Genomic DNA, 23,473 nt, shown 5'->3' on the forward strand with positions numbered 1-23,473 from the left:
TGAAGTAAATCAACGTGAGAAGTGATTATATTCATCTAAAATAATATGCCCCTCCCCACGGAGAAGATAAATCAATATATTATGCTGACGCTGTCTCGGTAGATACTGATTTAGTAGCCATCAAGTCATAAGCATTCATTTCGACGTTCCCGAAGAACAATGTCGTTTAAAGTTTCATTTCTGCATTTTTACTATTTTTGAAATCAATAAATATAGTGTTCTTTGATATTTTTCATTAACCTCTCAGACAAACACTTTTATTTACTTTGTGTTCCTTTGCGAACTGTCAAAACGTGAAAATTTTTGTGTTATTCACGAGTTTTGTTAAAAGCTTCATAACTCACGTTTTGGGAAACATAGCCTCATTCTAAAAAATGTTTTGGAAAGATTATGAAATTCACTATCGTATTGTTTTGTTATACGTAAATATTTGCGTTTCTAAATATACATTTTCTGAAAACGTCAAAAATATGTAAAAATCGCTGACCATTATTTCAAAGCTGTGAAAAATGTACTTTTTTCTGAGTATCATAAAGAAATAACACTTTATATATTGAAGAAATATAATTAGAAACTATTAGTCACCTCAAAATATTAACCGTCCAAACTAAAATATTTTTAATAAATTATTTAGAAACGCAATAAATTATGAACGAACAAGATGACAGATCCAATCGCCTTAGATAATGCACCTCTACTTTCCATAGATATTCTTGAATACAGACGCGTAGCGTTATTCATTATCGATACTCTGTTTTTTAAATCATGGCAATCCGTATACTAGTGATGGAAATAAATCGATTTTTGTAAAATCTCACGCGTTTACGTGAAAAGACGTTCTAATGTCTTGACCGCTATTATCATATTTACGTCTTTTGACGTTCTAATGTTCTGAGTGGTTAATTGAAGAAATATGTTATCAAAAATAGCAAAAATGCAGAAACGAAAGTTTAAACAGCTCTACTGCAAAACTACAAATTTGCACCGACTTTTTCGGTCAAATTAAAACCAAGCAAAATTTATTCAAAAATCTTCCATATTATTGTCAGTGGTCTGGATATTTAGGAACTGAAGTCCAGAGCTGCAGCGCCATTAAGTTTTGGGGCTAAGAGATCTCGCATTTATTAAAACCCTTATATTTTTAGCTAATCTTTTACCATCTTTCTTTTCCATAAGTTCTCGCTTAACATATAACTCCATATTTTTCATCATGCCCACCACAAATGGTGCTTTATGCAAATCGATGTATGTAATCAAATAAGTAGATATTGCAATGCATCTTCATGTAGGTTCACTGAACGTTGCGAAAACATATCATACTTCCTGCTGTAAAAATTGCCTACCCAATGGTGTATGTACTGCGCCGCTTATCTTATAATTAAATGGCTTGCCATCCATTTATAACAATTTTTTTTATCTGTGCTGATAAATCAAGCCAAGCCCATTCGTTGATTAAAATATTATATATTTACCACCGGTTATTATCATTGTGCATTATGTTTGTAAGAGGGGGTCCATGAATGATACACCATTTCCTCGGCTCATTCATCGCTTGTATGGAAGTCCATTTGAGGAGTTCAAATAATGAAACCCACTTTTAAACTTTATTTTGTGAGAGGGGGTCCATGAATGAAACACCATTTCCTCGGCTCATTCATCGCTTGTATGGAAGTCCATTTGAGGAGTTGATATAATGAATCCCACTTTTAAAGTTTTTTATTTTATTCCACCGTGTTTATTCATTCTTCGGACTTTCAGGCATTTGATCATACATTTTTACTCTTTTAAGCCTTACACACATTATGCTATATTATGCATGCATAATTTGGGCGTGGCATATATGTGTTATATGTTGGGGTGACACACAACGCTATAATCTTCCTCAGGAGAGGGGGTCAGGTCAATTGGGGGACTGCCATGTAATATCATTTCTTTGTATGGGATCTGTCACTTTGATAGACAGCCGCGTGATTACAGCGCCCTGTAAATTGTTCTGACCCCTTTTCCTGCTGTAAGTAGGAAAGGGGATTGCATAATTTTCAAATATCGCCTGGCTAGCAGATCACAGCTCATATTGTTGCCACGCTCACACTTCTAACACATCATCTTTTTATCTGTGATAGGTCTGTACGGGATTGTATGGAGTTAAATAAAACGCTTTGAACTTATAGCGTAATCTGTCCCCCCCTTTATACATTAACTATTATTTTATTTTGGCATTTGGTTTTTCATAATTGTATGTATAAAAATTAACACATTATAATATGGCAGTCTCTTTTTGATTGTAAACCAATTTAGCTCTTCTCTCGTTTGATTAATGTTAGCATATTTGCCTTTTATTAATATACATAGCAGTATTATAGCTGTTTTGTATAATTTCTAGTTATTCTATTTTTGTTTCCTTCTCTGGCCAAATATAATATCTAGGAGCAGTAATAAACAACTAATGTTGATGAGTAAAATGAGCTCTGTAGTGTTTCCATTTAGTTTTCTAAGAAAATTAACTTTTTTTGATACCTTCTTTAGCGCATATTCAATATTTGCAGTGAAAGTTAGTTTTCAACTGACTGGACCAATTCCAGATAAGCACTTGCATCTTCGGACCGAGGACTAGAATAGGAATAACAGAATAGGCAAAGATTATTTATCATCTTTTATGTCATCAGTAAATATATCATGTTGTCGTCATATCATCACCGCATTTACTTTTGTTCTTATGAAATAATTCTTACAAGGAATATGCATTTCAAATTTTGTCACCCCGTTATAAGAAACATTATACATATTTACAAAAACATGTATAAATTAGCCCAATATGTACTACAAATTTTTTATTTTTTCTGAGAGTTGGTCGCACAACAGTCCCGACGACCAGTGGATCCATGGCATCCTCAATTAAATAAATGTCTTAAAAATAAAAATTGGTTTGACTGACAGTTGAACCATCCTACCCAGGAACTGGAGTCGACAACTCTACCAACTTCGCTAAATGCCGGGTAGGACTGACATTTATTTTGTACATTAACTTCTGTGATGTCATGATTTAAAAAAGATGCTTATATGTACGCTTGTGTGTACATGTGATTGCCACCAAAAGTTGATTTAATGCATTGTAATCAAAAACGAGTCTATCTTCCCGAGTTTCAGCTCGGGAAGATAGACTTCGAACAAGATTTGCATTCCTTCATTACCGAAAACAAAAGTGAAATTCAAATAGATGTATTTAAAATTAGAATGCCTGCCTCATTAAATTACCTGTTCTCGTCCTTTTGTAATCAGTGTGGATATATTTTATAATTAGACGTCTCTTACTTCCTATCGGAACCCATAATAATTTTTTGCTCATCATAACATGCAATTATAATATTAATTTAGACTTAGTGTCGCCCACATACAATCTTGTTATTTTATTGATGACAAGGACATTGTTCTAACTTTAACCACTAAATTCAATTGTCATGTGGGATGTTTCAATGTAAGCAAACTTAACGTGGAAATTTTTCAATATTATTGATGAAGAAATATGACCTCATAAAATTAATTTTTCGACTTCAACCACTCAACCACTTTTTTCGACTTCAACCACTCAAAACATTAGAACGTCAAAAGACGTAAATATGATAATAGCGGTCAAGACATTAGAACGTCTTTTCACGTAAACGCGCGAGATTTTACAAAAATTGATTTATTTCCATCACTAGTATACGGATTCCCATGATTTAAAAAACAGAGTATCGATAATGAATAACGCTACACGTCTGTATTCAAGAATATCTATGGAACGTAGAGGTGCATTATCTAAGCCGATTGAAACTGTCAAGATGTTCGTTAATAATTTATTGCGTTTCTAAATAATTTATTAAAAATATTTTAGTTTGGACGGTTAATATTTTGAGGTGACTAATTGTTTTTAAATATATTTCTTCAATATATAAAGTGTTATTTCTTTATACTACTCAGAAAAAAGTACATTTTTCAAGGCTTTGAAATAATGGTAAGTGATTTTTACATATTTTTGACGTTTTCATAAAATGTATATTTAGAAGCGCAAATATTTACATATAACAACACAATGCGATAGTGGATTTCATAATCTTTCCAAAACATTTTTTAGAATGAGGCTACGTTTCCCAAAACGTGAGTTATGAAGCTCTTAGTAAAACTCATAAATAACACAAAAATTATCACGTTCTGACAGTTCTCAAAGTGACACATAATAAATAAAATTCTATATCTGAGAGGTTAATACTTCCCTACCTTACTTTTCCCTGTCTCCTTCCGTTCCCCACTCCCTTAAGCCTCACAATATACCCCAATAGGGGATGCCATAGTCCCACTGACTCCAGACAGTTGAGATCCTATATATTATAAACGTGACTAACTTGAGTTCAGGGATTTGACACTCAATGTTTTCATTAGAGAATTTCTAATTAATGCATCAAGAATCCAATCACTAATTATTCTCGATTGCATACAAATTGCATGAAAGTCGGTGCTTAGATTTTCGTTGCATAGCTATCTTTGTACAATGTTGTGTTTCTAATGCCAAGTTCACACGAGGACGATACAGAAGATAATGCAATATTGTCAAGTCCCAGCTCCGTGAACAACCTAGACTGTGCAGGACAGAATAATTGGACAATACAACAATTCGACCGTTGAATGCAACAAAAATGGATCCACAACGACGCGCGTTACAAGCGAGTTCGTGAAAAATAATATTCGCAGTCGTGTTCGCTATATGGTTATCAATTTAGTAATCTCTTCCGGGTATCATTTATGCGACATTTTTGGCAGAAAAAAGCGCGAGAGCTACTGTCCTGTCTGTGCGCGTTCACACAAAACTGCATAGTGGTGGGGGTAAGACACTGTCCTGCAGAGATGGGACAATGTCTTGGCCCATTGTCTTGTCCTCCAAACTTCTGTTCACACCAGGACAATAGGTCCGTAGCTGGGAAAATACAATATTGTTCTTTCCTCGTGTGAACTAGGCATTAGCATTTGTAACTATTAAATGGCGATTTTATTTTGGTTTTAAAAAACTTTTCCACGCATTTCTTGTTAAGCATTTTTATCTATGAATGTATGTATGACATATCTATGAAACTCTTTTCTAACATAATGACCTTAACCCCTCCGACTTTTCGCGAACTTGAAGCTAAGATGTCTTTATCGAAATGTCAATTTCACGAAAACGTTGTGTTATTACCGCCTCACAATCAAAGCTCTATAAATGAAACATTACTGAACGGAGCCGAATAGTAAAAACTGTTTTAGAAAGGTTACAAAATAGGCTTTCAAATTGTTGTATCATAAATAAATATTAACATTTGTAAATATTTAAATTTAGAATGGAAACATGAAAAAATTGTAAAAATGACTCACCTGTAATGTTTTATGTAAAAACGATACTAAAATCACGGATAATGTAAAAAAAAAACACTTATTTCATCGTACAAATGTACAATAAACAATTCTGTCACTTCGCTTTTTGACCATTTCATACAAAATATATTTTTAAAAAAACAATTAAACTTGCGAGGCGGGTCGGCACGTCAAACGGCTTTCTTGGCGTCGTTTTACGATTTGGCGGGTAAAATTTGCTTCCACTGAGTAGGTCTTTTTACGGGTTTCTATGGATAACTTTGAATAGAGATGTGAAGCTTCATTCAATACGAATATTCTACTTTTTGTTTTAGGGATGTCACTAGAAGAATAACGGAGTTATGACGATTTTTGTGGAAACACACGCGTTGACGTGTAAACACGCTTATTGTACTTGACTGCTATCGTTATTTTATCGTGTATATCTGCTTACGTTGCTGACCGGTTAAGGCGATGCACTACGTCGTGTAATATTTTAAATTGAGCCGCTATCAATAACAACCCTAACGTAGATGGCGATAAGGTTTAAATTCCCGCTTAACACCATCCGCCTGTTTTGATTTATGCAAGAAAAAAACATGGCCAAAAAGTGCCTTTTATTTTATTTTGTGGATGTTCAGGCATAAATATTTAATTTTTTTTCGATCATTTTATAAATAACTTAATTTGCCACATTACACAATAAAATCATAACCGAAAATGGGTTCGTAAGTAGGAGATTTTGAACTTTAAAGCAGTTTTCATAGGCCTTTACATTATTTTTTTCTGGGCTAATAAAAAGACTTATCTAAAAAATACTCGATTATTTCGAAGGCCAAGATGTATTCTACTTGTAGTATTTAATTAAAGCATCTGAAACATTTCTAGGCGACCAAATTTTCAAACCAAAAACACATGATTTTGCATTACTACGTATGGCATCGCCTTAAATAGAACACAGACCTTTTCATATTTTTTTGTGGTTTTATTTTCATTTAATTAAAATAGCCACATTTCTTTTTTTTAAATGCCAAATCTAATCTAATTGCCATTTCTTTGTCATTTGAATGATAATTAATGAAATGAATGTTTATAACACACAGTTTGCACCTATGAAGCAAAACATCGGTTTGCATGACCCACGGAAAATTCTAACCTACTTTCAACAATATTCATTTAGCCATCAAAAACAATAAAAGATTTTGACTTCGCCAAATGATGTTTTTTTTATATTTTTGTTATTGAAAAGGCATTATCACACTACAAAAAATGAAACATAACCATAAGGAATATATATGTACTCTGTTATGAAATCTAAATCTCTCCCAGACTCACAGCTGTGCACAGTGTATGGATGGGTATCACTTTCGTGATCACATGCCCACTGTAATTAGTAGTAAATAGCCAGCCTCTAACTGATGTACCAGATGCTTGGTAAGTGGAACACCAAAGATCACTCATCTCATTTGTCTCTTTTTGTCCTATCAAATTTCTCTTATTGTCACTGCTAAATATTAACCATTTGCATAATCTTTTTAACGTTTTTGGTTCAGTGTTACATATTTTGTTGAGTTAAGAAAATTCCCAAAATTTGTTATTTTTAATTTTGGAAAAAGGAAGTTTTATTCGTAATTTGCTGCTTTTTTATGTGAATACCGCACAGCAGTTCCAATTGGGGTATATTGTGAGGTTGAATATTGTTGGGAAGAAGAAGGTTTGGAAATATCAAGCTATTCAGATCTGGTCACCAAACATGGGTAAAGTCATTTCAAGCAACATTTCAATTCTGAATGGTAGTCTTTCACTGGGGCGATAATGAGAGTGTCTTCCACTCTGCTCTGTATTTTTCTAATAGATTTTAGGAATATTTTGGAAATCATTATTTTAATAGGGTAAAGAAACACGGCGAAAATAGATATTTCAATATAATTTATCATTAACGTTATCTTTTACTGGTTCAGATGACGACCCCACAGAAAACCCCACTCCGACTGGGTTTACCACCCATAGGTTGGGAATCCATGCCGTAGCTGTAATATCATTCATTGTTAACATGAAGAGGAAAATATTTAGTTTTTTGATATTTTCAAAATCTATCACGCTTACCAACTGAACTTTTAAAAATAGATGCATCGTTGCTTATGGAATTTTTTTTGCATTATGTCATTACTGAATTGTGGTCAAATGATAGTGCCCCAACGGAACAAGGAAAAATTAATTTGTAATGCAGATCTATTGTATTTACCGTGTAAAAAAAATGTTAATCTTTAGTAAGTTTTTGCCTTTCATTTAGTTTTACTAATGAAAATTTATGACTTGTAAGAATAAATTTTATTAAATTCTATTGAATTATTACCACTATTATAATATTATTTTCAGCAAATAAAATAGGTGGACATGAATCATCAATTGGATCTCCTGAACAATTGAAAATTTGCTGTGACCAAAGTGCATTTTGGATTCAAAATTCAGCATGTTTGCTAGTGTATCTCTAAAAAAAATTGAACTACACCAGAAGTTAAAATTATTTTAGTTTTATATAAAATTGCAAAGAAATATTGTGTAATATCAAAAATTTGCAATTCTCAAAAGTTTGTCACAAAGTCTGAGAAACCCTGCCTAATTTCATCATTTACTTCTGCAAACCTGTGAGAAATCGCGAGATATCATGATTCCAATTTTGAAAAAGACAATTAAAATAATTTTCTGTAAAAATATTATACAGGGTTTTCCAATAAGAGGTGTTATTTTGAATAGCCCGCTATTTCGGTAGATGTTACTTTTGAAGCTGTCATTTTTTGACATTTGACAAGTAGATACTACTCCATTAATAAAAATGGAACGATACACGCTTCAACAACGCATTGAAATTATTAAAATTCACTTGAGTGAATCAAATGCAAATCATCTTGAGTGATGAGGCCCATTTCCACCTCGGTGGCTTCGTTAACAAGCAAAATTGTCGCATCTGGGGCTCGGAAAACCCAAGAGTTATTGTTGAAAAGCCTCTCTATCCTCAACGTGTGACTGTTTGGTGCTGTTTATGGTCCGGCGGAGTCATTGGACCTTACTTTTTCGAAAATGAGGCTGGAGCAACAGTTACGGTGAATGGATTGCGCTATCGAGAGATGATTAATGGTTTTTTATGGCCGGAATTGGATGGTATTGATCTGGACAACGTTTACTTTCAACAAGACGGCGCTACGTGCCACACAAGCAACGAAACCATTAATCTTTTACGATTGAATATCAAAATAACACCTCTTATTGGAAAACCCTGTATTATTTGTAGGTAACTACTTAATTGGTTGTCTGAATTCACACAATCAGTTCCAATTTTGAAAATCTCAAAGCAAATTTTCATTGAACGTGACTAATTTCACGCAGGAATATTTCACTTCACACACCGACAACCGAAATTAATATTTTTGATGATTGATTACGTTTACCATTTTTCACTCTTTGACAGCAACAATAGTTGTTAAATAAATAAATAGTCAAATTGCCCTTGTGCTAACCACATTTTTATTTTACTTCTCAGGTACATGCTTCCGAAAACATATTTTTCAGTCAAGGTTCGAAATATGTACAAAGGTGTGTACTTCATTTGCGAACGTGTTGCAAAAACATGATAAGTTATCATGTTATCAGTTTGTAGATTTTATTGAGTTTTTTTATCCCCATATAATATGACTTACTTAAATCATTCTAGATTTGGTTATTTGGGCACCTGTGGGGATTACATCCTCTCTGCTTGAGACCACTTGATGAATATAATATTATTATTTTACTAGGAGTCATGCGTAACGTGGATAAATTGATTCATTTTCCATTCTTGTACTATCGAAGCCTTGGTTTTGTTTGACCTTAATTTCCCACATTGAAGACAAGGTACTTTTACCTTGATCACTTTTCATAACCTGTTCAATATAATATGAAACAACACGCAATATTGCCCTATACAATAACAGAAATTACTCATCACTAGTACAGTGGCGGCTCGGGACTTTTAGGTTACTAGAGTGCTAATATCACGGCTAAACTGAAATTCCTGAAAAATCTTCATGCAAAAAATTGATTTTTAGAAAAAAAATTAAAAATCTTTTTCAGCTACAACAACATCAGAAATGCCATTTTTACTAATATTAGCACTTTAGTACACCCAAATGTCACGAGCCGCCACTGCACTAGTACACCGTGGCCGGCAAGAAACTTCAGTAAATAAAAAGATGTTTTTGTTGAAAACAACGCGTGGACAATACAATACTTGATAAAGTGACCTTTTTTATTTATGTCCTTAACTAACCCAATAGAGGTAATATCCGAAAGCAAAATTAATAAAGCAATTCCACTGCTTCGTACTGTGCAAGGGCACGATTCTTCAACAATGTAAATGCAGGGTTCCGTCCTCAGGAGTTGTTTCGCCACTAATAATAATAATAATAATAATATATTAGTATATATAATAGTAATATCAAAATAGAAAATACACAGATTTAGGAAATGAAATAAAAAGAATTTGGCATTCTCAGACTATAAAAATATTACCATTCGTTATTTCGGCTACTGGCATTATACCTAGCTCTCTAATTAAAAATTTAGGTGTATTAGATCTATCAAAAAAATTATATATAAAGATGCAAAAGTCGGTCATTTTGAATACATGTAGGATAACAAAAGATTTTTTAAATATTTATGTTGAGGGATCAGTAGGATTTATAGGCCCTGTTAGAAGTTCTACCGAGCCGAACCCTCTGATATGAAAATATCTGGAGTCGGTGAATTATTTTCCCATTTGATCTCTGGTGAGTTGACGTGTTGTTCTTGTATTTATTTTGCTTATATAATGCACTTACATAATGTTGATTGACTAGATGATCATTTGTGGAAAAATGAGTGGAAGGGTTAAGTTTTTCCTTTGGGGAAGATTTAACCCGGACAACTAAATCGGAAGTTAAAAAAAATACTTGGATGACTTGTATAGCGCCGTTTTTGTGCAAAAACACCTCAAGGGCGCTGTACAAACTTACTGTGCAAACTTAACGTAACTACCACGTACCGTCGTCAGATTTGTTGCATACTAGCAGAGATTCTTCAAATAATATAATAATAATATTCCATAGAACTAGAAGTTACTACCTAGCTTTACCGTATTTCATAACTCTTTTATTATTAAAACATTGATAGATATAGAACAACCAATGTAGCATCTTGTCTTATTTTGTAATATTTAAATGATTATTCCAATACTCCATAGCTCACTATGGAAGTGACATAACTGTTGCGTTAATCTAGAAAATTGGTTTTAAGTGGGATCCACAAACCGATTTTCTAGATAGATAACCGTCATGCACAGCCATTTTTTGTATTTATGTAAACGCAAATAAATATAATGTGCACATAGCGGTGAAGGTGTGGATTATTTTCGAATAATATCACATTGTTAAATTGTGGCCGCAGGCCATTGAAAAATCACATACATTCTCTAGTATTGTGACATCTTCAATGACAACATATTCACATGGCCTCTGACTCAGCCATTATTTCTATAAGGATGAGCCTCTATTAGGGTGGACTTCCTTGTCATTAGTATGCCTGTGGTGTCCCCAAAGAGCTGAGCCAAATGTCAACGAGTATTTCGGCTGCTTTGTTTCGAGAGAGTGATAAAAAATATTATCATTGAATGATGAAAGAACTACCCAAATAAATTATACAACAAATTTAAACAAGATTATACAACTGTAAAGGATGCAAACACGGTCAGCAACCTCGGGTATGTTGCTACTTAAAAGTGAACTCCATATTGATTGGTCTATTTAAAGGGAAGCTTAATGCCAAATCACTATTTTGATTAATCTTTACGACGAATTGGTGTACATTATGAATACCAAAAAATATGTTTTAGTTAAATTGAATGTTTTCCTATCGCTTCGCTTGAGTAGAATACAAATAAAAAAATAAATTACTCGATAAAAAATATAAATGAAAACTACTAAAAAATATGTTTTTTCAATAGAAATGTATGAACGCATAAAGGAAACAACTTTTAAAAAATACAGTATTATAGCTAAGATTATCTGTGACAGTTTCACTTGATCAACTTTTTTGCTTTCTTATAAAATTATTTACAAAAATACATATTTACAAATGTAGAAACATACAACTAACATTAAAAATTTAAGAAGAAGAAGAAGAAAGTTCTATGATATTAGGGTGTTTTTATAATTAATTTTAGAACACGGGTGCAAAATGCATCCAATTGGTTAAATGGATATATATCTTAGATAAATGAAATTAATCATCCATATTTACCGCATTTAGATGATTCATCTGCCAACAATTAAACCGATTAACGTATTCTGTTCCCACTGATATTGTCCATTGTCCATTGGTAGGCAAGTCAATAACATTTTGACTTGATCATAAGTAGTTGAACGGAATCACTAGAGAATTTATATTTATGCATCAACAATTACGGTATAACAAAAAGGAAAAAATGCAATATTTGGATAGAATGACAGATTTATAGAAAAGAGTATCTGAAAATGGGAGTTTTTAGTTTGGATCTAAATTCTGTAGGGCAGGTTATACACCTCAATTCCATAGGAAGTTTATTCCAAACCTTAGGGCCAGATACTCCGAATGCACGATCACCAAACTTAGTGTTCGGATTTCACTTAGGCTCTTTCAACCTTCCAATTACAGATGATGTCGCTGATCTAAGAGACTGCCAGTATTTTCCGTAATGCATAGCTCAGAAATATAGTGTGATGCCATTTCGCTGTGTTAGCTTTAAACACAATCCAGCATAGCTTGTACTGGATCCTTTCAGGACACTTCAGCCATTGAAGATTTCGGAGGTGTTCCGAAATGTGCGAAAACTTGGGTACCCCGGTGATTAGCCTTGCTGCGGCGTTGAACACTGATTGTAGTTTATCAGTTTCTCATTTAGGAAGACTTGCATAGATTCCGTTACAATAGTCAAGACGTGATACTATATATGAGTTCACAAGTAGTTTAGTTGCCTCTGTTGAAAGGTTCCTACGAACTGACTTAAGTTGTCTTAGGTATACGAACCCCGTGCTAACGGTCTTATTTACCTGACTTAACAAAAAACACTACTTAAATTACAGAAATGTGATTTATTTATTTTATTTGGTACATCATGACGTTTCATGCCGCAAGATGATTTTCATTAAAATGTTTCAAATATATTTATTTTTTTATGTTCTAAATTATAGATGACGGTGTCATATTGCTGTATCTATGACAATATTGAAGAAAAAATTTAATGTTCTGTCACTTGCGAGGTATCGTATCTTAAACCTAGATATTTATTATATTTTTTTAAAGTCAGAATTTTTAACCTAACTAGGACAAGCCTGTGTTGAGGTTAATAATTTTACAAAATAATAAAAATAACACAAAGATTATGTATTGAGAGAACAATATTGTTAAATTAATATTTCTACTAAAATTGTGTACCTTTTAAGCTAATTCCAGCCAATTCATTACAGTATAATGTAGTAAACATGTAGGGTGACCATGATATACATTGATATTTGATTGCAAAAAAAAACATAATAAACTATTATTTTAAAAAGAAAAAGAGAGAATTAAGAAGAAAAAAAATTACATTATAAAAGGAAAAGGATAAATAAATATACATATTACGCCATTAATTTTGAAGGACAACGATGGAAAAAAATTCTGGCAATCCTCGACTAGCACAAGTAATTTAACCACTCAGAACATTAGAACGTCAAAAGACGTAAATATGATAATAGCGGTCAAGACATTAGAACGTCTTTTCACGTAAACGCGCGAGATTTTACAAAAATCGATTTATTTCCATCACTAGTATATGGATTGCCATGATTTAAAAAACAGAGTATCGATAATGAATAACGCTACGCTTCTGTATTCAAGAATATCTATGGAATGTAGAGTTGCATTATCTAAGCCGATTGAATCTGTCATCTTGTTCGTTCATAATTTATTGCGTTTCTAAATAATTTATTAAAAATATTTTATTTTGAACGGTTAATATTTTGAGGTGATTAATAGTTTATAATTATATTTCTTCAATATATAAAGTGTTATTTCTTTATGATACTCAGAAAAAAGTACATTTTTCAAAGCTTTGAAATAATTGTAAGCGATTTTTACATTTTTTTGACGTTTTCATAAAATGTATATTTAGAAACGCAAATATTTACGTATTACAACACAATGCGATAGTTGATTTCATAATCTTTCCAAAACATTTTTTAGAATGAGGCTACGTTTCCCAAAACGTGAGTTATGAAGCTTTTAGCAAAACTCGTAAATAACACAAAAATTATCACGTTTTGACAGTTCTCAAAGGAACACATAGTAGATAAAAGTCTTTGTCTGAGAGGTTAACATTCTTTTTGAAAGTACAGAAGGAATTAGTCGATTTAATGTGATCTGCAAGGCGAGTTTAAATATAAGTGGAGTCTGATATAAATAATTCTCAAAGGAACACATAGTAGATAAAAGTCTTTGTCTGAGAGGTTAACATTCTTTTTGAAAGTACAGAAGGAATTAGTCGATTTAATGTGATCTGCAAGGCGAGTTTAAATATAAGTGGAGTCTGATATAAATAATTTCTTTGACCAATTGAAGATTTCGTGTGAATTGCCATAATGTTCCAATTCAGTCCAGAGTCAATTCTTGTAGTATGAATTTGCTGCATTCTTTTCGCAATACTACTTTTGTTTTAAATTCATGACATTACATTCCTTATAAAATAACTGTGTAGGATATCTGAATTTTTCTTGTACATAACTTTGAGAATCAGTTTTTGGGAAATATTAAGTGGTTCTATAATTAGTCTTCGGGCAGGAACCCCAGCACACTATATTATACGAAAGTAGATACTGAATTACAGCAAAATAAACCGTTTTTAATTTGTCCTTGTCTAGAACATGTCTGAGATCTTCAAAAATATAGATAAGCCTTCTAATGTTATTTTAGTTCATCTCTTGAATGATAATATATTAAAGCTGTGGAGTATAGACAATATGATGTATTGTATTATGTTTCCTTTATTGTTTTAATTTTGTAGAATTTATAATAACTGTGATACTCAACTATTAAACTTTGTAATGTGTAAAAGCCCATTAGGGCGTGTAATAAATAAATAAATAAATAAATAATAAAACGACTGCTGTGTTTATGATGGGAAAAAAAACCTGTTTGTGACCTCAGCCCGTGATTCACTTGTGCATAGATAATTAATACTCTTCTTTTTGCATTGGAGCATTCATGTCGAAATGGTAAAAGGATTGCATCAATACGACTTAACCACTCGAGCGATAGATACCCAAATTTGGGTATCACCACAACGTCCTTGAGTGATAGCTACCCAATTTTGGGTAGCACCACAACGTCCTTGAGTGATAGCTACCCAATTTTGGGTAGCACCACGACGTCCTTGAGTGATAGCTACCCAAATTTGGGTAGCACCACAATGTCCTTGAGTGATAGCTACCCAAATTTTGGTAGCACCACAATGTTCTTGAGTGATAGCTGCCCAAATTTGGGTAGCACCACAGTGTCCTCGAGTGATAGCTACCCAAATTTGGGTAGCAACACAATGTCCTTGAGTGATAGCCGTATTCAAGTTTTGCTATTATATCATTATAGGCTAGTTGCTTGACAGAACTGAAATCTATCACAGAACTTGATAATGAATGTTGAAATTTGATGAATTGTTAAAATTCTCCAAAACAACCCGTCCTAAGTAATCATCACACTGTTTCAAACACAAACTTTCAATGTTTTAATTTTGATAGTCGATATTCAATTAAGGTTCTATAACCTTCGATGTTTATGGCTTGTTTATAAATTAAAAATGATCTTCCTTTTCTGTACTCCATCTTCGGTGTAAATATTTAATATTATTTTCAATAATATTAATAAATTGGAGAGCGTGTAATATTATGCGCATATTCAATTTGGTGAATCAATCGGAGAATTAATAATAATCTCAATGTCTTCTCCGATGCAATAGCCTTCTGAAATAAAATCCATCATTTCTATTTTGATTGTAGCATTGTGTTCTTCATCCTGTTCTTCTTCACCTACCTTCTAGGTCAAGGATCAATCCTCTTTTATTCATATTAGTAATACAGCCATGAAACCATTCCAATACTCAATATTGCTTGGGGTTGATGCATTATTTTGTTGCCTTATTGGTTTCCAAAATTGTTGCCTTGAAAATATTTTTTTTGCCATATTGTATTGATGGTATTATTTTATGAATTCACGCTAAGGAATGTAACCAATTATCACTTAGGTTTATTGCCAATGGGCGAAAAAATTGTCCCCGAGAAAATGGATTTTGTTTAAACAACCATATTTTTGGAAGTTCCACAATGTTTATACATATACACATTTATAGTTTGGGCCCTTGCAAAAAGATTTGTATAGAATTATTGAATTATTATTTCCAGCTATTCAAGTAGGACTGGCGTAAAAGTCAGAACTATGTTTCCCGCCGGAAGTGTATTGAGAATTTAATTTTAGAAAAACAGCCACCATGATGGATTCTAGTCCCTCCCACATAACTCTAACCTTACAAAAGCTGTTGAAGTTGTTCTCTAGCTCCATCAGATTTTCCCCTCTCGTTCGGACAATCCCAGGAATTTTCCGTATTAACGACATTGTTGGCTTCTTCATTTCAAAACCACATTATTTCTTCTTCTGATTATCTTCTTTTAAATTTAATAAAAACCTCGCTACAAAAGTATAACCCCAATATTTACAACTTTTTAATAATTATTATTCTTAAAAGATGATATTTATTGTTTTTGTGTTTAATTCGTAGAACTCCATTTAATTTTTTTTTTTAATTTAATTTAAATCAAATTTAATAATATAATTATCAAGTTATGCGAGTATTTTTTGGTTTTTGTTATTGTTATAGCTGTTTCGAAACAGTTTGAAAATTGCCTTGAAAGCCGAAACAGATTATTAAATTTGATTTTAATTAAATTTTTAAAAAACTTAAAAGACGAGTTTTCAAATAAATTCTAGGATTCTCTGCACAATTCTCTTGTTCATTGTTATTTCATTGTTTCAGAGCTCTTCAGAGACTGTCCTCAACACAATCTCTGTATTACAGAGGAAAAACAGTCTCTCGTCATCTGACCAGCAGGTATCTCGGATCGCCAATGCGCCGAGTCAGTCGTCAAACGCATCCCTGCACCGAAACAAAAGCTCCTTGCATGGCAGCAGCTCAGCGTGGAGCACCACCAGCCAGACTACAAACATCGGAGGATGCCTATCCTCGTTGAATCAATCCAACTCATTACCTAGCCCGCTGGTGCTTCATAATGCTCCGGATTTCGGTGATCCTCACATGCCTGGGAAGGTGGTGAGTCACGGCAAGCCGAACGTCGCTCCGAAACCCCCGAGCATTGCCGTGTCACCTAATGGACAGACCAACAACAATAATAATAATAATAATGGGAAACCGTCGCCTCCCATGAAGAAACTGATTGTGAATGGAAAGCCGGCGTCCAGAGCGCAGAGCATGCGGGTACCAAGGTATGTTAATTATATTGCTTTCACGCTTATTTCTATTAATTTTTTTTTCGGATGGTTCTCGACCCTTCAGCATTGGGTCAAGATGTGACCATTCAGAGCTCTAACGGAGATCGTTATTTAAAGTGGCAAATATCAAAAAATTCAATGTGATTGGATGACAATGTCAAATTTAACAGGAGGTTGAACATGGAATAAAGAATATAACACTAGAAATGACTTCCATGCAAATTTGAATGGAAAAATTTAGCCCAACCGCCCAGCGTTCCGTCTCACTTACACTCGCCTGACATTGTAGATTTCCATTCCATTTGAATTTCGCAAAAATTGAAAACACAGTTTTGTATGGAAATTTATGAATTTATTTGGCTTATATTTGCATCACAAAACACGCCCGCAAGGCACTTGTATTTTTCTATGAGTTCGAAAAACTCAGTCTGCGAAAGATGCAAAAAATTTGACTAAGTTACATTTTATTTACTTTATCCTACGATTTCTCAATGGATCAACTGCAAATTCACACAATATAACGATGATTAATATTGACAATAATAAATGACTAATTCTATGAGCTGTCCAATCTTATGAATCACTATCAATTCAGTCAATTTATTGGATGTATTTTTGAGTAAAAGTTTTGTCTATCACCTCAGTTACATTAGTCAGTTACAGTTATATCTTGCCTTCCACAATAATAAAAAAATGTAATTACCACACAAGAGTTCCAATAGCCGGAGGCTTGTAGGACAATGGTATCTCCAAATTTCGGGGAATGTTGTGAGGGGTATAAGGTTGAGAAGTACCTGGCTATTTAGATCTGTTCAATAAACATGACTAAATCCATTTCAAGCGAAGTTTAGATATTGAATAATGAATAAAAAACATTTTAAGAAAAATAAAATTATTATTAAATAATTAACCAGTTTACAGAGTATAATCATTTATGCTAACCAAAATAATTCATAAAATTAGTTTTCACCGCTTTTGATTTGTTTTTAATGTTATTCTTCTATAGAAGCAGGCACTTTTGTTTAAAAGAGTAATGAGCATCAAGATGAAAAATATTTTTTGTATGTAATTAATTATGATTTAAGGAAATATGATTATTAGAAAAAATAAATGTAAATAAACAAATTAAAAGTTATATTAATTAACCCCTCAGCAACGTAAGCAGATATATGCGTTAAAAATACGACAGCAGTCAAGTACAATAAGCGTGTTTACACGTCAACGCGTGTCTCTCCATAGAAATCGTTCTTACTCCGTTATTATTTTAGTTACATCCCTCAAACAAAAACTAAAAGGTCGATTATAGATCAAGCTACACATCACTACCAAGTTGTCTATGGAAATACAAAACAGGAATCTGCTGACAGTCGCATAATTGACACAAAATTTTTATCCGCGCAAAATGTCTGCCGGTAGCGCCGCGCGCTTCACATATTAAATTTTTATAAAATATTTTTATATGAAATGATAAAAAAATGAGGTGATAAAAGTGTTTATTACACATATATACAATAGAATAAATATTTTTGTTTACATAATCTGTGATTTTAGTACCATTTTCACCTAAAAACATGACGTGAGTCATTTTTAACCTATTTTTCATGTTTCCATTCTAAATTTAAATATTTACAAATGTTAATATTTATTTATGATACAACAATTTGAAAGCCTATTTTGTAACCTTTCTAAAACAGTTTTTACTATTCGGCTCCGTTCAGTAATGTTTCATTTATAGAGCTTTGATTGTGAGGCGGTAATAAGACAACGTTTTCGTGAAATTGACATTTCGGTTAAGACATCTTAGCTTCAAGTTCGCGAAATGTCGGAGGGGTTAAGAATATAACTTCGTCATTTTGGTATTTTTATGTTGAATTTCTCGCTTTTAGTAGATGTTTATCGTTTTCAATTGTTCTGATATTTTTGGGTAGGCTGAAGTATTTTTTCCCTAGATATATGTAATGATGTTGTGCAAAAGTGGTATTACATTTTTGTGTTAGAAATATATGTTTTTGTCTACGACTTTCAGTTAAAAAGCTATGATTTTTTTTATCTTTTATAATTATACTTGCACAATTTCAACAGGGAGTAGATTTGTTTTGAATGCAGCTCCCCGCTCCCCAGCTGACTACAGCGTATTGGAGATCGTATTGTACCATAGCGTGGTAGACCGATGTCAAATTTTTCAATAAGAGAAAGTTTCCGAATAAGAAGAATTTCCAAAAATATATAAATTAATTTTCTTATTTTGTTAACGGTAAAGTTGATTTGATCTTTCCAGTTTAGGTTTTTGTCTATTATTATTCCTAAGGACGGGATGTTTCGGAGAATTTGAAGTTCCGTTAAAAAAAATTTCCACTTCTATATATACCCGCCAGAAATCTGTTAATTCTTTGCCAGATTATTTAGGGTTGTTTTCAGAACTTATTATTTTATGTTTGTAGTAGTAGTCATCTTTACTCATTTGGGAAATAAATTTTTTTTTTGTAAAGCTTACTCTTTTCTCTTATTGAATTTAATAGACCCTGAGTGATCCACGGTTTCAAAAAATTTTTTTTTGGCAGATTACAATTTGGAATTTCAGTTTCAGATTTTTCTATATGTGTGGATAAAATGTTTTCAAAGTTTTCATTTTTCCAGTTATCAATTAATTTCTGCAGATTTAATTTGGTATATGATTTATTCGCTGAAAAGTTTTATTGTTTGTATTTTTTTTTCATCCTCATACAAAAATATACACGTGTGATGGTCAGTAACAGTGGCAGCTTGTGACTTGGGTGTATTATGAGTTTTAATATTTAAAAAATGGCATTATTAAAAACCTTTTTTTTTTACAGTTTAAATATTCGTGTTTAAGAGTACTATCTATATTTTTGTTAATGTTTGATATTGAAATCCCCGGTGATTATGCAAGTTTTATTTTTGATTTTATTTGTCATATTTATTCGATAAATAATGTAATGTTAGATCCATGAGTTCTAAAAATTCTATTAAATAATAATTCATTTTATAGTAGTTGAGTTGAATTTCTATGCAGTTAGTTGAACCTACACTGTGTTCTAAAATTGTTGTAATGTTATTATATTTATTATTATGTAATGAATATCGCGTTACCACTATTTTTATTAATGTTTGTGTTTGTTTGGATCTAAGTGGATGGTCACATAAATTATAATGCGGTGAACTGGGATGATTTCCAAACCAATAAATGATGAAAGTTTAAAATTGTTTCAATATATCAGAATAAATTATCTTCTGGGCGATAGAGAGAGTATCTACAACATTGCCAGTGACCATAAATTGTTTCAATATATCAGAATAAATTATCTTCTGGGCGATAGAGAGAGTATCTACAACATTGCCAGTGACCATAAATTGTTTCAATATATCAGAATAAATTATCTTCTGGGCGATAGAGAGAGTATCTACAACATTGCCAGTGACCATAAATTGTTTCAATATATCAGAATAAATTATCTTCTGGGCGATAGAGAGAGTATCTACAACATTGCCAGTGACCATAAATTGTTTCAATATATCAGAATAAATTATCTTCTGGGCGATAGAGAGAGTATCTACAACATTGCCAGTGACCATAAATTGTTTCAATATATCAGAATAAATTATCTTCTGGGCGATAGAGAGAGTATCTACAACATTGCCAGTGACCATAAATTGTTTCAATATATCAGAATAAATTATCTTCTGGGCGATAGAGAGAGTATCTACAACATTGCCAGTGACCATAAATTGTTTCAATATATCAGAATAAATTATCTTCTGGGCGATAGAGAGAGTATCTACAACATTGCCAGTGACCATAAATTGTTTCAATATATCAGAATAAATTATCTTCTGGGCGATAGAGAGAGTTTCTATTACTTTGCCAGTAACCATAAATTGTTTCAATATATCAGAATAAATTATCATCTGGGCGATAGAGAGAGTTTCTAGTACTTTGCCAGTAACCATAAATTGTTTCAATATATCAGAATAAATTATCATCTGGGTGATAGAGAGAGTTTCTATTACTTTGCCAGTAACCATAAATTGTTTCAATATATCAGAATAAATGATCATCTGGGCGATAGAGGAGTATCTACAACTTTGCCAATGACCATAAATTTATCACTAATATCTTATTTCAGATCGCCTCCGGTGACTCCCCCTTGCCCTCCACCTGGTGGGGCCAACAATGGCTTCAACATCCTGAAACCTAACGCCTTCCACGCCTCCCAGGACTCCATCGGGAGGACCAGCTCCCACGCTGCCAAGACCTTTGCTCCCCAACCTCCCCCAATGGGTAACTATTTCATTCATTCATCCTCTTATATAAGAATTATGCCAAAGTAGGCACCTCTAATGCAAATTATCTACTAGGTAATTTGAATTAAAAAACCCCTATCCCATTATGCTGGGTTACCACCATATCTAATTTCTATTGCCTATTTCATAGAACGAAAGTTGAAGTCGATTCAACCCCTGGGTTTCTATCACATAGAGAGCCTGTTCTCACTAATCTATTCTATGGCCTATTTCATAGAAGGAAAGTTGAAATGGATTTATTCTTGGGTTCCTATCACATAAAATATATTTTGTATAAATATCTATTTCATAGATTCCCAGCTTTAGGTCAGAATTTGTTTTATCCTCTTGTCTACGAAATATTTTTTTAAATAGGTATCTAATTTAAATAATTATTTAGAATGTGTTAAATGTATGTATCTATATGGCAACCACTTTTCCCTATAACCGTTTGAGTGCCAAAAAATTCATACATTTGCTTGTAAAATGCCACCAAAAAAACATTATTTTTTATGAAACTATATATTTTTTTAAAACCCCATAAATTCTTTGAATTTTCAAGGATTTCGATAAATCAAAATATGATATTGGTTTAGAATAACGCGGAGGAGGATCCCGAAGTCCAGGCGTTTCGAAAAAATGAGAATTTTCGGTAGAAAAATTGGTTCCCGGAGGTACATTTGAAAATGAGTAATTTCCGGTGTTACTCTCCATTTCTTGGTCACGATCCGAAGAATTACTGGAAATTCGCATCCTGCGGTTGGGAAACACAGGTATGACATCACTGACATCACTCTCATCAGAGCTACTCTTACTCGAACTTGAATTAGAGGAGTGGAAATCGTCGCTCCCGCTGTCAGACATTTCAGAGGACGCCCTCGACGTTATATTTTTTCAATTAACTAAAATAAAAAAAATAATAAATGAATCTGAAATTTAAACGGTTTACTACGATCTTACAACTATTAAGATAATATTAGAATAATATTTACCAACGCCGCAGCACCACACCCGACGTACGCGCGAATCAGAACACGACTGACGCAAACGACGGAAATCGACGATCGGCAATCTTCGTTAAAACACGAATCGATGAAAGTCGACGATTGGCAATCAAACGGTTAAATCATAATAAATGTGTTATAATTTATATGGCAGCCACGTTTCCCTTCAAATCATAATAAATGTGTCATAATTTATATGGCAACTACTTTTCTGTTAAAACCATAATAAATGTGTCGTAATTTATATGGCAGCCACTTCTCCCTTCATACCATAATAAATGTTTCATAATTTATATGGCAGCCACTTTTCCTTTTAAAACATAATAAATGTGTCATAATTTATATGGCAACCAATTTTCCCTTCAAACCATAATAAATGTGTCAAAATTTCTTCATTTTGCAGTCCTTTTTCATTGAATTTTTCCTTCTTTTTTCACTGATTGTTGTACGTATATATCGTTCCATCCTATTATACTTTTGATTATCTATTCATCTGGTTTTATAACATCCGTCCAACCTTAGTACAAAATTGAAATTTAGAACTTTGTAAAAAAACATTTATAACAAAAACACATGAACTGAACTATTCATAAATATTATTTCTATTTCCAAAAAGAAAATGGTGGAATATACAACGAAGTTAGAAGTTTGGGGGAGTTCTTGGTCCATCCACTTACGCATCACACACTAGCAAACATGTCACCATCAAGTGAAGCTAATACCTAGGTCGGGTCATAAGAGTCGCAATAACCTGACGGAAAAAGAGTATATACAGAAGAAACAAGGAATGTATGGCATTCCATGCTCTCTGCCTTCCCCTACAAAGTTGTAACGTGAATGTTAAATGATTAATTACATCTTACATTTTAAATGTGTAGATCCGGAAAGAATGCAAGCTTAATATGTACATAAGATTGGATGTTTTGGGCATGTAGAGCGGATGAACAGAGAAAGAAGTGTAACAAGAATATATAAGGTAGAAGTGAATTTTAGAAGAATTCGGGACGTGACACGAAAAAGTCAATCAAAACTTGAGTCAGGCCATATCAAGAGTCTGAATAACAAAAGAGTATCCATGAAATGATGTATGAATGTGAACAGAGCAAGAAATGCATATCAAGACAGAGTTGTGTGGCGGTTAGCTACATTTACTAATGGCAAGGAATGGCGCCAGCATATATATCGGAACTATGTATCCGACAAAACTTAAGCAATAGACA

The 23,473-nt window shown here is 32.8% G+C and overlaps 1 protein-coding gene across 5 annotated transcripts in view; it reads left to right on the forward strand.

Annotated features, from left to right (window-relative positions):
* Positions 1 to 23,473, forward strand: part of Vrp1 (Verprolin 1) — a 54,385-nt gene that overhangs the window by 21,243 nt on the left and 9,669 nt on the right. For all 5 annotated transcript variants that reach the window (XM_089636620.1, XM_089636622.1, XM_089636624.1 and 2 more), the window contains exons 4-5: positions 16,475 to 16,941; positions 21,093 to 21,247. In XM_089636620.1, the coding sequence (XP_089492746.1) occupies positions 16,475 to 16,941; positions 21,093 to 21,247 (622 nt within the window). The remainder of the gene's footprint in view (positions 1 to 16,474; positions 16,942 to 21,092; positions 21,248 to 23,473) is intronic.

Source organism: Hesperophylax consimilis, chromosome 10 (assembly GCF_061612785.1).
Source record: "Hesperophylax consimilis isolate HC1 chromosome 10, BYU_Hcon_1.0, whole genome shotgun sequence".
Classification (NCBI taxonomy): Eukaryota; Metazoa; Arthropoda; class Insecta; order Trichoptera; family Limnephilidae; genus Hesperophylax; species Hesperophylax consimilis.